Source organism: Amaranthus tricolor, chromosome 12, assembly GCF_026212465.1.
Source record: "Amaranthus tricolor cultivar Red isolate AtriRed21 chromosome 12, ASM2621246v1, whole genome shotgun sequence".
NCBI lineage: Eukaryota > Viridiplantae > Streptophyta > Magnoliopsida > Caryophyllales > Amaranthaceae > Amaranthus > Amaranthus tricolor.
In genome coordinates, this window is record NC_080058.1 from 8544227 (window position 1) to 8563250 (window position 19024).

Sequence of the window (19024 nt, forward strand, 5' to 3'; positions counted from 1 at the left end):
AACCACGAGTCAAAGTCCAAAAAGTCAAGGGGTAATAAAGTAACATTATAACAATAAAATAAATAAATAAATAAATTTAAATGTTACTATAACACATTATGTTATCCATATAATAGTGAAGATTATTTTCTCGCTAGTCGCACAATAATTAGCATCAAGAACTTTTGATTTTTTTGAGTGTTTTTCGTTGTGCTATCAGTAGAAAATCATAGTTGGAAAATCAATAGAACGAATTGAGAAATTTAATGACAAGAATAGCTTTGGGCTATGGCAAATCAAGATGAAGGATTTGTTAAAGCAACAACAGATTTAGCATGTGTTGGTTCCAAAGGCGTCCAATCCTACAACAAAAAAGAGGGATAAGGAAAAAAACCCGAAAATATACATTAAATTTCACCGAGGCACAATTGGGGCCAATGGAGAAGAATGCACACTACACTATATTATTAAGTGTTGATGATCAAATTATTACAAAAATTGATCATAAAACGACGTTTAGTTTCTAGAGAAAGTAGAGACTTATGTGACAAAGTCACTAACTGGAAATCATCCAAAAATATAACGATTTAAAACTAATACAATTATAAATGAAAAAAAATATATGTCATGTGTGATCACTTTCATTTTAATAATTGAATGTTATCTTGTTTAGTTGACTTGTTTGACCAGCTTGAAATGTTAGTTATTTTTATTGGCTTTTTAGAGAAAATGTGGGTCCACAAGCCATTTATCAAACAGTTTTTTTTTGCTGTTTGACCAATTGAAATAACTTTTTTATTTTGGCTTACAAGTCGTTTACCAAACGTTTTTTTTGCTGTTTGACCAATCAACATGCCAAAAGCCAAAATCGAACAAAAACCAATGTAAAAGCGAACATCCAAATACAATCGACTATAAGTAGATCCCAAATACAAACTTCCATTAACTATAAGAAAAATGATGAACATTAAGTCTGTATTTTAGCTATTACATCAAACATCAAAAACTCTGGCTTTGTATATGAAGTATACTTGATCTATCTATTTGAATCATTGTATATTTGAAAATACTACTCAAAAAAATTCTTCATATAACTTTTCCTATTATTTATATATTACATTTGGACAAAGATGTGCAAGATTGTAAGCCATCTTCAACTCTAATATGAAGAGGAAGTATAATTTAATTTGAAGCAAAAAAAAAAAATAACAAATCCATACTAATCAAAGAATATTTTAGGTACTTAGCTTCTGGATATATATTTACTAGGATTTATAGTGCAAGTGTGAAACTATTGATATCCCAGCAAACACTTCTCAAAAATTCTCCTTGTGGAAATCGAACTTTGTTGATGTCTTCCTTGAAAAATCTCGCGATAAATGTCTTAGTTGCTGAGTCAAGCCGGGTGCACCACAGTAGAACACACCTGCATTCGCCATGAAAATTTCGTGTTATCAGCTTTATTTCAACAATCATAACTGGTACACATCGATGCACTTGCGGATGGTTGATGGTTCTTACAGCCTCGTGTTTGGATGACACATACATGCTTGAAGGAGAACATTTTCGATCACTCCTTCATGTGTATGTGCATCGAGTTGGATGGTCTACGAGAACCGTTAGAGTCGGGGTAATTCTAGGCTTACGCTTGCTTAGGCCATGACTCGTTCCTTTTTTCGACACTATTTATCGGTCGGACATAATTCAACTGGGATCTTGTTTGATTCGTCTCAATATAAATTTTATTAATATCAACTTCTAAATGGAAAACCTAGGCTAAGCAGGTAGGAGGGAGTATAAAACACAAGAATGATAACTGAATTGGATTCAGGATACATATAGAGATGAGTGTTCAGCCCGCCCTATACTTGTATTTTGGATTCCCCCCTTGAAAGTGCACAATTAAGTTTATTAAGAAGCACTAGTATTATGAGACTTACCAACTCTTTTATCAGTGTGATTGATAGCAACATGCTTGAAAACCGCCCTCCAATTTGGCCTAGCAAAATGAGTCTTTACTCTAGTTCCGGACACAATATCCATTCCATTTTTAGCATGGTGGAGAGATTGAAGCATTGCGATTAAGGCCGACCTTGCATCTCCTTCTTCATACACACTCGTACAGTAGTTATGGAGTTCGATCACATGCTCTTGATCATTCTCAGCCACCTCATTCATCACACTCCTGAACCACTCAAACGATCCTTGCTCTCGTGTAACCCAATAGAAATGTGCCCGTTGCACATTGAAAGGCTTCCTCCTGTGAATACTCGAACCATCTGCTAATCCCTGCTCCATATCTTTTCGTTGCTTGATGTGGTAGAGCACATCTTTCACTATACTTATCAATGGGGTTGCTCCAATTCCAAGACCTACAAGCAAGAGAACATCGTATTTCTTGTAGTCTTGGGCTGGTGCTCCATATGGACCATCAATCTTGAGCCTAGGCATCCTAATAAAACATGACGGATAATTAGCACTATCGTTTTAATTGGAAACTAGCCATTCAACATGAAATCTAGGGTTGTATCTGACTATTTGAGGTAGGGCGAGCGGTAAAGAGGTCTTTTGAGGGTGTGCGAGGTGATCGACCGCACAGGGCCCCTCTTTCTCCCGTATATGAAAAAGTAAATCAAAAAAAAAAATATGTTAAGTTTATTAATAAAATAAATATATTTACCATAAATACAGCGCAAAATAAAAGTTTTGCACAAGGCCCACAAGTTTTTGGAGACGGCTCTGCTGATCAGGTCATGCGCTCTGGGCTCCAACATAAAACTTATGAATTCCAGTTTTCATATGAAGAAGAACAAGTTTTAATAGGCTTACACTCTATTTTCAATGCTTTAAATTTTTTGAATCTTGCTTATCAACAAAAGAATAGAATCGAATATTCACTTCAAAAGACTAACTACTTAGTGCCGAACAGTAATATGATAAGAATCGAAAGTTTGAAATCACCTTGGAATAGAAGGTGTGTTGATATCAGCTCTAAGAAGTCCACTCTGATCACTACTTGTAGGAGGCTGACATAGTTTGGAGAAGAGTGTTCGGAGCTGAGAAGTCCAATCGCCTAATGTTCGAATGTGCACGCTCACATAATCATCCTCCGGAGCGGAAGTCAGCGAGAAGGGATGCCTAAAACAAAGCAAAATCCATGTCAAATTGACAATCATTTCCTTAGTTTTAGCCAAGTATGAGATAGTACGTACCATTCGAATGGAGAAACATCAGCACAGTTTACAAAGATATACTGTCCACTAGTGTACTTAAAATTTTGGGGCTTCGTCATTTGTAATGACAATACGTTCCCTGGGTAGACCGCAACCTAAAACATCCACGGAGAACATTATTTTCGCTTAATCGTTACTTTAGAGTTTTGAATTTTTCAGTTTTAGTGTTCGAACCTTTGATATCTGCACTGTCTTATAACCAGACCTAAGTGCCCTGATCAGCCTCTCGAAGGCATACAATAGAACTGGCACAGCGAGATACATCCATGTCTGCATTCATATCGTGAACCACGCCATTAGAACATATAAATCAATAGAATTATAACGTTCAATATTGGACTTTTGGGCATGTAATAATTATAGTCGTGAGCCTACCAAACTAATAAATTTGTTATTGGGCTTGTACACCACAAAACCCGCATGACAAAAGAGTTGGTTGCACATAAACCCGATAAGGTTCCATTTCTATTTTAAAACCAATTAGTGATACATTAAGCTTATATGTTAGTCAACCTCTCTCTAATTGTTCGATATGGGATCACATGTGGGTTATTTTCTAACAGATTTAATATATAAAGTGAATAAATTAGATAAAATGTGGTAATGCTCAAAACATGGCTTACCGTTTTCTTGTACCATTCCTTGCTAAGGAAGAGAAACCACCCATGGACTAACAAGAGGGCATAGACTATGACAAATAGATGGTGAGAATACCAAAATGCATTGAAACCAGTAAGTTTTTTAAGAGCCTTAGGTAGCTTGAGCCGGTTCCTACGAAACCAAGGTTGGGCGAGTGTGAATGCAATGGCCATTAAGATAACCATAATGACTCCAGTCCATCCTTCCTTTCCCTTAACAAACCACCAGTAATTACGAGGCCTTCTTTCACCAAAGTACTTTGCTAGTGGAGCGTACTCGGCATTTGATGCGTGTAGCAACCTTGGGAAGTCACACGTAAGATGGCATATTGCATGAATGGCCACCCCAACCCCAACGCCTAGAGCCACCACCTTATGAAAATTGATGTTATCATCAAAGGGAACTGCCATTCCTAGCTTTGTTCGACTCCTAAGGAAGGTTATGGTGTTCCTACAAACGGGTAGAAGGATGAGGGCCATGTTGAATTTTAGGGTTTCGGCTGCACCCTTGGCGGACGTAACACAATAGCCCATGACATGAAACACGTAACGGTTCTTGTATTGGATGAACTTCCAAGTGAAGAGACCAGCACATATTCCGAACCATAAGAGTATGACCCATATCCTTTTCCAATTATCCTCAACAAAATAGGCGAACTTACTGGCACCTCGTTTGATAGGATTCGGCTCCTTGGTTGGAACTAGCTTCTGGCTAAGCAATTGGCTCAGCTTACGGCTCTCTGTGACCGTATTGTTTGAGTGTAAAGGTGCTTGAAGCAACAACATTTCCAAGTTATGGAGCTGCAAATTTACGAATGATCAAAACAATGTTATACGAAACGAAATTCGATCTGGTATGAGATAGAAAACAAGAAACGATTTAACATTAATTTAGTGTATCGAAGAATTAGGGAACGAAATTAATCCAATAGATATGGTCGTCTTGTTATCTAAGTATGTTATAATCATAAATCATAAATCTTGTTTCACAAAAGTAGAATATAATATTACCATAACAATAAAAGAAAAAATAGCCATGTTTTTTCATCTTGATACAAACGAGAAAGAAGAAATGCTAATTTAGTGTTTTGAATTGTATTACCATACAATTTCAATTCGAATACTTTGATTCGCGATACGAGGCATAGTTTCACGCTTCAATAGATCAAAATGATTAGAATTTTGTGCTCACAAATTGTTGAATGAGATGAACTCACTGTATCATGCCCTATACATGGGTTAAATAGTCCAACTAATACATATTACGAAGAACATGGGCTCCTTGTTTAGAGGTCATCTCACCGAAAGACAGTCTCACACAAAAGTAGTTGTTATGTAATAGCAAAGGTGGGCTAAGGCTAGCTGAATTAGATAATATGGGCCTAAAACTGAACTTAAAAGAAAGAAGAGTCCAACCTCAATGAAGCCAATACCATCAGGATCAAGCTCTTCCATGATAAGGGCAGCATATTCCTCAGCATTAGTTTGAATTGTGGAAAGTTTATTAGCTGATGCACTTAGTGTGATAATCTGCATTAGTCATCAAAGAATAATTAATTAAGTTTTTATATCATATTTTTATATCATATTTCAATATTACAAGTTGACATGAATAATTAACAAAATTTAATCATATTTTTATATCATATTTCAATATTACAAGTTGACATGAATTAAGTTTTTTATTTTAATCATCCCTAAATAATTTCCTACTTACTTCTCTGACTTCCTCTTCAGTAATCCTGCCATCTGCATCCTTATCCACCCTGTAATTTAAGTCAATAATATTAGCAAACTTATCTCATAGAAACCTAATCATCAAGGAGGAGCAGGAATTTTTAAATTAATTACGTACAACAGTTAGACAGACCTTTAACCCCAAAAGATTGAGATCAGCTAACAAAAGTATAGTTAGATTCAATCCAAAACTTCCTCGAATCAAACGCAAAGGTTGTTTTGAGCATGTGCAAGGGCCATGATAGTTTATGCTTTTGCTTTAGTTAACTACTTGTTTTTAGGCCATAAAATTTGAAAAAAAATGTAAAACAAACAGGACCTTAAATTTTATAGTGTATTGTTAAATTCTTAGGAAATGTCTCTAGTAATACTAACATTCACCTAATATTCCCAAGTATAAATATTAAAGTTGATCATAAATCAAACTTTCTTAATAGTAATTATATAATTTTGCTAATCTTCATCAATTAAATTATTATTATTATTAATAGTTAACATCTTTCCTCATCTAATCAAGTATTTGCTCACAAGTCCCAACATTTAGTCTATCTCCTCCCTCAATTATAAACAATAGAAAAATCCAATTATACATCCTTCATTGAATATTCTTACAAAAATTGATAAATTCACCTTTGATTCTATAAATGCCTACGCAAAATGAAAATGAAAGAGTAACGTAGTAGTATGATGGACTAGTATTATTTACTTCCATAGAATAGGTCAATTAAAAATATCAATATGAAAGTATAACCAATTATAGATTTCTGGGGTAAAATTGACTGCTTTCCTCTAGTATTCCCTCTCAAGGGAGTACAGGTATAGATTGTCCGTCACCTTTTCTCACCCAGACCATGTTTTCGAGTGGAATATTGGATTGACGATGATGATGAACCAATTATAGATTTTTCACAAATGGGTGGGTTGAAAATCAACTTAACATCACATGTTCCATTTTATCTCAAGTGTTCTAATCCCTCTGTCCCACCAATTTTTCCCGAATATAAAATGCAATGAGCGGAAAATTTTTTAGAATAAGGGATAGAGTGGTATATTATAAAAATGGGAAATTCCAGGTGGTAATCCCGAAGTTTTCGGTTTTCCACATGATAATCAAAACTTTTTAAAAATCTACATACCCTGAGGTTTGCCAAAATGTTTCACCATGACCTTTTTGCACCAAAAACGTTAGCAGACGTTAAAGTCAAATACAGTGGAACACTTAACGTTTGCTAACGTTTTTAGTGCAAAAAGGTCACGGTGGAACATTTTGACAAACCTCTGGATTACCGCGTGGATTTTTAAAAACTTTTGGTTAACAAATGGAAAATCCAAAACCTCAGGATTACCACGTGAAATTTCCCTATAAAAATTGTTTGTTAAAAACCAAAATTCATCCAGAAAATTATCAATCAAACTTACCTTATGTTTTAGTTTAGAATATATGTCATTGTGCTAGATGGGATTTCTTAAGTTCTATAAATGCAACATTCCCTTCATAACAACTATAATCTTACTTCAAAATTAATAATCAGAAAATTATTACTCACATTGGTTACATGGTAAAATGAAAATCTTTTATGGGACCGACCTACTAGAAGACCATTCGAAGCTGCATGAGGTCAATCGTAGGGTAACGCTACAATGAATTGGGATGCGCATCATCGGGGATACATTGAAGTGTGGGAGGATTGGGAAGATTACATAGTTCCGAGGGAGGAGATAAATGGACCGATGGATTACTAAGGTGAATATGATCTCATTTGGTATTGTGGCATAACCAGACCATTCATCAGCTGAGCATATCAGCCAAAGGGACCACTCCCTCAAAACTACACTCCGCTTGGCGTATTATTATGTTATTGTGAGAATCAAGTTCATATAACGTTTAACCAATTTGTAATTAAAATTTATTTTCATAGACGCGACAAATGAAGCGCATTAGTGACTTCATGCAATTACAGTGACATATGGCGTGAATAGTCGAATGAAGTGATTGTGATGTGCGATAGGGTGATGGTCGACCTTGGTTTTGAGCATATGCTTCGACCATTACCGCCAAGTTCCTCCACACAAGCAGATGCCCAAGGACTTCGACTCGGCACCAATCATCAACCATAATAAGTCTATATCGGACAGCTCCTGGATCCACTCAGGGCAAGATTTCATATGTATCCCATGTTCATCTCTATAACTTTAGGCTTCAGGATCAATCAAATAATAAGTGTACCCTTGTAGTTTATCTTAGGAAGGTGATACTCTCAAAACTGATTCTTAGATTATAACTTGTATATATTTGACAATGTATATGACTTTATAGCTGATGGATACTGATATATTTCGTATATATAAGTTATTGACATTATTATATGTTGTGTCTGTTGAGTGCATACATAAATTGAATGAGAAAGCTATGATTATGGGGATTTGATTTCTTATTCAGGGATTTATTAATAAGACCGATTTTCACGGTCAAGGCAAGGCTGAACTTTTTGGGCAGTGAAAATCGCTGTCAAGGACAACATTTTTTATTTATATGAAATCATTGTCTCATGTAGCAACTTCTTTTTCTTGTAAACCCAGCCTCCAGTCCAATAGGATTCAAAGTCACTATCTTAAACAACGATTTTTCTAGATGCTTAGTTTGGAATTAACTTTTTTCCAATCTTAGTTTTTTTATTTTTACTTTAAAAGTTTATTCATTTTAATGTGCGACAAAATCAGCCCATAATCATGTTTTGTGGACACTAAAAGCTTTTTAAAACAGTGAAGAGCAAGAGGAAAGGACAGACATATCATACGTCATATGTTAACTGAACTTGCATTCATAAGGTGTTCTACGAAAGATGCCACGGATCTTAAATACTTTTCCTTTCATGTTTGATATTTCCATTATTTATTTTAAACAGTTTTATTTATATTCCTCTATAAAATATTTCTATTTCTATTATAATTTTTAGATTTAATTAGTTTTAATCAGCTTAAGTTTAATATTTTTAGATGTTTTTAGTCTCATATTAATCAATAAATATAGTCTCATATTATTCAATAAAATTAATAACTTTATTATTTAATAAAATAATATTTACTTTTAAGTTGAATTTTCGTACAAACTTGTCTTCATGGTATGAAGATGATACAATGAGGTGCTCAATTGCGGCGCAAATTGCATGCAGGATTTCCAGGCTTTTTACTCATTCAAATACTTTATTGTACGTCTTTTTCTTTCAAATGGTGATTACTTTTCTTGCAGGATTAATTAATTAATTAACAAACTACTGATACGGCAATCATAATTAAATTTTGAAATCGTATTACTACTTCTTCCAAAAATATAAGTTTCGTGCTTTGCCAAGCGTAATCTAAATACTACTTCTCAAACATAACATATCCTAAATTCAAACGCCTCTCTCACTCACTTTCTCTTAATTTACATTATTTTTTATTTTATTATGTTTTACTGATTTTACAACTTTTTTAACTTTTTCGGCAATAGTTTTATTTTTCACTCGTCAATCTCATTCATTAATTTATTAAGTATCCTCATCTTAATCAGTTTTTCTATTATTTTACTTACTTTTATTTTATTTTTCAATTCAATTTTCATGTTTACTCAATTTCACCCGCAATGTAATTAATGCATTCTTGTAGAGGTCTTAGTAAATAACGGCTATATATGACGTTAACAAATCACTCTTATATAGTAGGATTTGATAGTGTTAGAGTTTTGTGATTTTAATTTATTTTTTTAATTTATTATTAATTTTTTTGTTATTTTATGGTTATTTATAAATCAAGGTTTTGGATTAAAATAATTTATGTATTTTTAGAGTATTAAAATATGTACTTCACTTAATTCTAGATGTAAAAATAAAAAAAAAAATAAAAAAAAAATAAAAAAACTTACATGTCAAAAAAGGTTTGAATACGAGCATCAAAAGTTTGATCAGATAACTGTTCCCAAAAATCACGCAATTGGGTCTTGGTAATTGTACCAGTAACAATGCCTCTTTTACGTGCCAACGCATCAAACAATTCTCCCGCAAATTCTTTCTCATTCATTCCTGTCACATGCACAATTCACAAACAAACAATCCATTTTGTTAAAACGTCGCCGTCTTGATATGGAAAACAACATTTCTCCCATTATTTTTTTTAACCTTAATTCTTCTGTGTTTTTGTCTTCTTTTCTTATAAATTGCAATTTGCGTGACCGTCAATAAAACCAATTAGTGCATGTTATTTTCGAAAACCTTAGATTGCATACTAGGATGGATATTTAAAATACTTTAGTTTATCGCTTGAGAAATCAAATTTTGTTATTAGTGATAATATTTTTAATGTGATTTTTTTTCACTTTAAATTATTACATTTTCACCTATAAATTGTCTTTTTATAAGCAAAAGTATTAAATTTACTATGCCCAAAAGGGCACTCGAAAATTTAATGCCATTTTTGTAAAAAACTATTTTCCGATGAGATGAATTCAAAACAAGAAACCCATATATTAAAAATTTATATTAATTAGACTATTTAACCAAATATAAAGCGCCATCTCAACAAAGAAACTCAAAATTTATAAAAAAAGAAAATTTATACAATTTGCAAAAAAGATTGCCGAATTTATTGCCAACAATAGCTAGTTGCAATATTTTGAACAACCTAACCCACTAAATAATACTTGAATATAACAACCTAAGTCATATCACGAATCAACTTCTTTGTTCCTAAGTTTTTGTTTGTTTTTTTTTAAAAGTTAGTTGATAAAACAAGGCATATTCTTTCTGCTTTTGTTTTACTATCATTACCTACTATAATAAAACTTTGTCAAACTAAGAAACGAAATAAAAATAGCACAAATTTTAATATGAAACAGTCTCATACAAAACTTTCTGTAAAAGTAGATAATAAAATATAACTTATAGAGAAGTATTAAAAATATGTGTATGACAAGAAAAAATATATTAGATGCGTATATGAGAATTAAGAAAACCTCTGAGTAATAACTAAAAATAAAAATATTGCAAATTAATGAGGGGAACCAAAATGAAAAATATGGAAAAATTGTCGATGACTATTTTTAAAGGATTCTATTATTTTATTTTGTCAATTTAAACAATTTTTTTTAAAGCTCGAAGAAGAAACAAACACAACTAAATACTCCCTTTGTTTTTCAACATTCTTCTCGTTTAAAATATTTTATTTTAGAGAGAGAAATTTGATTAAGATATTTAACACATATATAAATATTAAAAAATATCGAGATTTTATTAAATTCTTCTTAATAAATGCTTTTTTAGTATTTATTTTTTATAAGTTTTTATAATACATATTTAAAAATATTAAAATTTAAAATTTACTTTAAAAATAGTGCAAAAAGTAAACAAGAACAAAAATTAACAGTGGGGTAAATGGTTATTGACTTATAGTATGATTAAAAGAACATCATAATTCCTTGCTCCTTTAGTTCGTACGCTAATTATATGACGGATTACCAGCTCACATGCTGGTCAGTAGACACCACTAACTACCTCAAAAGCAGGCTAATATAAACATACTCTACATAGTTTAATCCAGCTGTAAATAATTTGTAATCGGTAATCAAGACAATGAATGAATAGTAAAGATTATATTATATAGACAAAATGGAAAAATAAAATTTATTGATGAAATTAATAGACCTTTATATGCTACCAAATAAATTAAATGTAACAGGCAACACGGATTAAAATCATAAAATCTTAAGCGTTAATATTTTCTCTGATATTTGAACGGTAGATTTTTTCTTAATGATAATAAAAGATTATTAAATACAAATAAAACAACATACTTTCTTGTCCATGGTCAATAATGAACAAGTATTTCCTTAATTCACTAAAAATAAATCTATTTATTTTTTGATTTATAAATAAATCTATTTATTAGGTATATTTGCTAAAAATAAATTCACCTTTATTTATAACCATCTTCAAACCTTCTTTATAAGCAAAAATTAAAAATAAAAAATAATTAAATTTATTTCGATAGGTGGATTTATTGAAAAATAAAAATAATTGAAGTTATTTTGAATTTAACAAAGTTTGGTTTTATTTTTAAGACTTTCTCCTTGTAATAATGGCATTACATTTGAATAATAATCACTATTTTTCGATCGATATAATATTATCATCTTGCAAATATTTAAAAAATAACATAAGTTGATAGAATTTCAATTATTTGATTTGTCTTAACTTGTATCTTTATAAATTTTATATTTCATTTAAAAAATATTTAAAATTAGCAAATAAAGTAAAAAAGAACGTACCAATACATTTGCCGAACCGGGATCTAAGCAACAAACCATCAACAGCAAATTCCTCAAACCGGCTCTCAACTTTAGCCCATCCATCATTCCCAACACTCTGATTCAAAAACTGCAACCCTTTCAGCGCACGCGCCGCCGTAGTTTTACTCCTATCAAGCTGTTTAAACCCTCGATTCGACGACGCCACACGCTTAAGCTCACGTGAGTACTGCTTAATCTTAGCCGAAAGCTGAGATGTAAGCGTGTGAGGACGCGGTTTCTCAAGATGACTCGTTAGTAATGCTGCTTCTTGATGACCAACCGCTCCTTTGATATCTTGTACAGAAACACTATCATCTCGTACATCAAGTGTAATCTCTACATACTCATTATTATCATCATCTTTGATTGATCTTCTTTTCTTTGGTGTTAATGGACCACTGAAAGTTACTCTGTTCCCTACCGTATCTGATCCTTTCTCTGTCTCGTCTTTGTTATTGTCTTGAATCTCCATTGGTTTTCTCATCTTCTACTTTTTCCTCTCTGATCTTTTCCGGACAATATCTCAGAGTACCTCACTATTGATGGTGTTAACTTTATCTCACTCTTTATATTTATTTAATTTAATTTAATTTAATTTAAGTTACCTGTTTCAGAATCATAGAGTAAATATTATATTAAAAGGGGAGAAAAAAAGTTAAACTAGTATAACAAAGGCAATTAAAAATGCAAATAAAGTAATAGAGGAAGAATAAAAATAAATTAAAAAAATAAACAAAAAAAAATTGATTTCCCTCGAATTCTCCCACCTTTCTTTAAAGTAAATTTATACTCAAAATAAGAGAACAAATTACTATTTTTTCTATTTTTCATTACCTTTTAATCTATTTTTCCACCTTTAAACAATTAAATTCCTTTAATAATATCTCATATTTGCTCTTAATGTAAGACACGCTTTAATGTTAAACAATTTAATACTCTACTTAAATAATATTATTTAATTCACCGTTATTATAATATATCATACAATATTTAATTTAAAAAGCTTTTATATGGATTATTTAACGAGAGAGGTTTAGAATTAAAAGATATTAAAGCTGATAGTTTGAAACTTAAAATATATTATATACTCTGCTACGATTCACATAAAATATCTTTTGAGCTAGAATTGTAAATACAATATAAAATTATTTTATATTTGCTGAAAATTCACATAAAATTAAATTAAAGCTAATTAAAATTCAAACTTATAAACTTTATATTATGCATGTTAAGTTTTCAACTTAATTATAAGTTATTATGCATGTTAAGTTTTCTAGCTTAATTATAAGTTTAAGCTGATAGTTAATACCATAAATATGTTATATAAGAAAGTGATCATGCAATATTTTTATTTTAAAAAAGTTAATATTGTAAAGATCATAATATTAAGAAAGAATGGGTAGAGTTTAGTAAAGAGGAGTAGAATAAATTATAAAAAAAAAACTTGAAAATTAAAATAAACCTGAACTGCATGGGAAGGGGTAACTGGTAAGTTATTGAATAAATTTGCAGATGCAGAGAGAGCAAAGAAGAAAGTAAATAATGGGATTGAATTGATTTTGGTTAGGGGTAAGTTAGCAATATATGAGGAGATAATAATATAAGGGGATACAAGTTGTTGATGACAACTGGGAAAAAATTTTGCAATGAATTGAACAAATGATATTGGGATGGTTAGAAAATTATAAGTCAATAAAGGAACTTGAATCCAAGGGGCGTATTTGGGTTTATGGGAGGCGCATATGGATTCATATAAATAATTAAATAATAATATCATTTTTTAAAAATAATCTTTCTGTTTTAGTAACTTTGTCTTATATTTACAATTTATTCGTTTCAACTGAAGGATCATTAAAACAATTTTTTTCACAATTAAATATATTAAGGATTTAATAATTGTCATGATAAATTAAACATGTTCAAATCAAACAGGACAAAGTCACTCTAATAATAGGAGTACATGATATTGGGATGTAAGAGAGAACGAAAATAAGAGTGAGAATTAGTTTCTTGTTAGTAAAAAATAATTGTGAAATTACTAAAAAATCAACGCATAATTTCTAAAGTATTATTTTTTGATTTTTTTATTTGTTAGTATAATTTTTTCTATGTATGAGTATTAAACTTGAATTGAACAAATGATATTGGGATGGAAAACAATTGTTTTAAATTAAAAAACATAATTAATAAAAATAACAATATTATAAGGAGTAATATTGAAATAGTAATTAACGTGTTCTAATGCCAAGTTATTTGTATTATAAATGAATATATAAGTACCGAGTTTCCCTGGTATAAGTGGTTAGAATTTTAGCTCCCTTCTTAGATTGACTTCCTCTTAATTTGTCGGCTTTTTCCCTCTATTCTAATAAACGGGTCTATTAAAAAAAAAAATTCCGTTAAGAAAATTTCATTAAAAAAATTCCACATGATAGCATCCAGTTTATGCACAAATTAATTGTCGTAACATTTTCCGTTAAGTTCTTGTTAAATTCCATTTAATTCATTATTTTGTAAGTTTTTTCCACATGGTAGCATCCAGTTTTTGTTTAATTCACAATTTTAACGTTTAATTCATCAATTTAATGTTTAATTCATCGTTTAATTCATTAACACACATAAATGTTGTAATAATTTTGTTTTCATTCAAATTGTTGGCATTAAAGTTCAAAAGGTAAGTAGTCAAGCACTAATACTAATACATATTTACTTCAAGTAAAATTAGAGATAATTCTAATAATAATAAAATGATGCACAAGTGGATACAACAAAAGGCTAAGGTTTTGTTAGAGGTTATGAACACTGGTTCCCCATCATCTCCATCAACACCAAATCCTACTTGCGACTTCCTGTTTGTTAACGACGTTAATCATTAGCTTTTTGTAATATTGGTTTATACATTTTTTTCATAAATTGTAAAGAAAAAGATAAATATTTGTAACAAATCTTTTTTAGCAGGAAAATACTTGCTTTTATTATTAGAGTTATCAATAATTTTGCTTGAAGTAAATATATATTAGTATTAGTGCTTGGCTACTTACCTTTTGAACTTTATAATGCCAACAATTTGAATTAAAACAAAATTATTACAACGTTTATGGGTGTTAATGAATTAAACGATGAATTAAACCTTAAATTGGTGAATTAAACGTTAAAATTGTGAATTAAACAAACTGGATGCTACCATGTGGAAAAAACTTACAAAACAATGAATTGAACGAAATTTAACAAGAACTTAACGAAAAATGTTATGACAATTAGTTTGTGCATAAACTGGATGCTATCATGTGGAATTTTCTTTAAAAAGTGCTACCACTGGTATTTCATGAAAACTGGATACTACCATGTGAAATTTCCCCAAAAACAATTGCTCATAGTAGCTTTAAGCCTTTAAGAGATTAGAACTTTCATTTGAATCACTTTTATATCCGTTTATTTTCAAATGTCTTATTTGTTTTTGAATTATTATTTATCAATCACGATTAATTTATATTTTATTGTTAATCCATGTGTTTAAACATAGTCAAATGAGATCTTATTTGATTCGTCTCAATACAAGGTTTATCAAAATCTAGTTTTTATATTTTTAATTATTAATATCTAGTTTTTATAATTTTTCGTTATATACAATTATCGCTAATAATTTCTAAATTAGTGCATTGGTAAATCGTGTAAAAAGTAAATGAGAAATTTAAAATGAAATGGAGAGAGAGTTTATATTTATTTATTTTTCTAAATTAATACAATGCACGAATATTCTCGGAGCATTTGTTAATAAGAATATATTACCTAATATAACATAAAATTTAGAATCAATAGTCAATAATCAATCATCAATAATCAATCAATAATCAATAAAATATACTAATGAAGAAACGACTTGAGACACGTGTCACACTGTCATTAAAAAAGTTTTTTTGCCTTTTTTTTATTACTGACAGGAAAATTTTTGATATTTGACTTGATATTTAAGGAAATAATTTACTCATTAAAACATGTGATATTTGTTGATTAACTATAACTATATGTGATGATCTATTGATATAAAATCATTAATAAAATATACTAATGAAGAAACGACTTGAAACACGTGTCACACTGTCACTATAAAAAAAATTTCGCCTTTTTTTTATTATTGACAGGAAAATTTTTGATAATTGACTTGATATTTAAGGAAATAATTTACTCATTAAAACATGTAATATTTGTTGATTAACTATAACTATATGTGATGATCTATTGATATGCAATATTTACTTATATAAACCAAAAAGAATATACATGTAAAATCTTTATTTTAATTAGATAATAAATCATTATCATATAATGAATAAGCAAATTAATTTGGCTATTTTTTCAACTAAATCCACCCTCCTATCTATCATGGTTGAAGACTTTTAAAGTTTATTTGTCTTAATTATCAATGATTACTATGAGTATTATTTTAATATTGTTGTATAATAAATTATTTATATGCTTTGATAATGATAAAATAATAACATATTTTATTGTAAATGAATTAATTTTATAAAATAATATCGTTATTCATATCAATAAATATTTATAACATCCGTGTTTCATATCAGTATATTACTAAGACATGCTTCAAAATATATCAATATTATATCCATGTTTTAGTGTGTTTTCTACTTTACTCTTTTTAAATATGTTATTGTTGTTGATAACAAATACCATTTGAACGTTGGTTCGTTTTCGCATTTCTAACATATAGAAATGATCACAAATGCAAACAACTTTAATTATGTAGCTAAGAGCTGGTGACCATATTTAAAGTCTCAACTCCTTTGTGATGATGAAATTCAACATATATTTAATAAGATTTTTAAAGTTCTTCTAAATTGATAATTATGTTCTAAAATAATCAATACTAATAATATTATTTTTACACATTTGGCAAGTAATAATAACAATAATATCAATATTATAATATAATGTCACGATCAACTACACACTTGGTAGGTTATATTAACACTTACTGTTGGTGTCATACTAATTTAGAGTTTGATCATATATATATATTTATCGATTCTTTCTTACTTTTTTTGTGTAAGACTTGGGATGTACATTCAAAATCTCCACTCAGACAAAAAATCTTATTACTTTTCTCCTCTTTCCAGCAATAAAATATATCTCCTTACACTGCAATTTCACCACAAAACATACCTCGTTAACCATTATTAGATTAAATCTTTTATGAAATTGTTTCATCATGAAGTAGATCCATATATGAGATGAGTCTATATATGGAATCTAAATTTAAAAATGAGTATTTTTATATACAAATTTAAAGCAGTTATTTTTGTATATTTAAAATCTGTAATAATAGCAATTATTCAATTCTATGTTGCCCAACTTTAACAAGTCAAACCCCATATAAACCGTATAAAATTTATTTAAACTAATGACCATAAAGTGGTAAATTTTGGTTAACTTGAGCTTTACTTTTAGAAGTCAAATTTATCTGAATCACCCATTATTAACAAAATCCCACAAACAACCAAAAATAATGTGATAAGGCAGTATTAGATGTTGAATAAAAGGATGAAATGGTACCTTTTCCTCTAGGACGGTAGGAAAGGGAAACTTATGTTTGTGAGGAAAACAAAAAATTTGTTAATAAATAAAGAAAGAAAATTAATTATGTTGGTGAAATTAAAAGATAATTAAAATATAAAAATGATTGTAATTTGTAAATCACTATAAAAGACAAAAAAAAAATATTAATAAAATACGCAAAACACAAAAAGATAAATTATAATTTAAAAAATGTTACCATATCATATCCCTCAACATAGGTGTGATTTGCCAAGTTGACAAATAACAATTATTAACCTAGAGTTGCTCTTGTCTAACAAAAACTCTTGCGAGAGACAGTCTTTTTGAGAGACCATCTCTAAATGGACAGACCCATTATATATTTTTTAAAATATTACAGCTAGACATTAAGAATGATGTAAGTAGATATTTAAGATATTGAAAGTAGGCATTAAGGATATGGTAAGCATTAAGGATATGGTAAGCATTAAGGATAATATAAGTAGGTATTAAGAATATAATAAGTAGACATTAATCTTTAATAGCTTGAGATACATCTCTCGAAGAGATAGTCTTTCAAGAGACTAGCTATTTGTCTAAAAACATAGAAATTAATCAAAATGAAAAAGACACCCAAAGAAAAAAAAAACAATGCTAAATAAAATGGTTAGAATTATTATTTTATTTGGGGTGTTTAATAATTGGTTGTTGGTTGTTAGTTGTTGAGTGTTAGTTTTTTTAATTGGTTTGTTTGACTAGTTGAAAATGTTTGTTGTTTTTGTTGGCTTTTAAACTAGCTGAATAAGCCAGCTGTTTAATAGAAATGTTTGGTAAGTTTAGATATTAGTTGTTGGATGTTTGTCAGAGAAAAAGTCAAGTTAAAACCCAACAAAAAAAGTTAATTGAATATTTTTGGTTAAAAGTGAGCTTTTCAATCGGCTTAAAAGCTATTTACCAAGTAATTATTTGACTTTTTGACCAACCAACAAATCAAAAATAAATAATTAACTAAAAAGTCAATATAAAAACCAACATTCAAACAACCTTTTAACTACTTTCTCCATTCTAAAATACTTCCAAGTCATAGTAATATGTTTAGTAAAAAAAATGTTACCATTAATAGTAAGTGGGATAGTCCAGAAAGATTTACTATAATCTAAAAGCAACATGTTTGAAAGTGAGTACATGCGCAAGAAAGTCAATGTAGAAAGATAAATTAGGGGTGTTGCTAAACTTCGCCACCCTTTTTATTTTTTCGCCACCCCCTCCAAATGAAATTACGAATTTTTCCCTGATTTTTTAAAAATTACAATTTTGCCACTCATTTCAAATTTTTTATTTATAATAATAATAATAATAATAATAATAATAATAATAATAATAATAATAATAAAAACAACAATAATAAAATTAAATAATAATAATTATTATTCAAAAAAAAAAAATTGAGTCGCCCAAAATTGGGCGACTGAACCATGGTCGAGTCGCCCAGATCTGGGCGACTCGACCATGGTTCAGTCGCCCAATTTTGGGCGACTCAATTTTTTTTTTTTTGGATA

At 29.7% G+C, this 19024-nt stretch overlaps 1 protein-coding gene across 1 annotated transcript; it reads right to left on the minus strand.

The window, feature by feature from the left end:
- Nucleotides 1-903: 903 nt before the first annotated feature.
- On the minus strand, nucleotides 904-13623 carry LOC130828795 (respiratory burst oxidase homolog protein B-like). Its single transcript, XM_057694793.1, has 11 exons — nucleotides 13372-13623; nucleotides 11889-12514; nucleotides 9492-9648; nucleotides 5568-5616; nucleotides 5267-5380; nucleotides 3836-4651; nucleotides 3387-3482; nucleotides 3192-3307; nucleotides 2941-3117; nucleotides 1920-2431; nucleotides 904-1405 (listed from the first exon to the last, which is right to left on the minus strand). Exons 2-11 carry the CDS (start codon nucleotides 12391-12393, stop codon nucleotides 1296-1298), a joined length of 2652 nt encoding a protein of 883 aa, XP_057550776.1. The 5' UTR covers nucleotides 12394-12514; nucleotides 13372-13623; the 3' UTR covers nucleotides 904-1295.
- Nucleotides 13624-19024: the final 5401 nt, after the last annotated feature.

Bases quoted from the DNA above. Each gene is read 5' to 3' on its own strand.
- LOC130828795 (XM_057694793.1), bottom strand. From the start codon at position 12,393: ATGAGAAAACCAATGGAGATTCAAGACAATAACAAAGACGAGACAGAG. The intron at 3,483-3,835 runs GTAAGCCATGTT...ATATGAATGCAG, and splicing joins AGGAATGGTACAAGAAAACG to ACATGGATGTATCTCGCTGT. The intron at 2,432-2,940 runs GTGATTTCAAAC...ATGTTTTATTAG, and splicing joins AACACACCTTCTATTCCAAG to GATGCCTAGGCTCAAGATTG.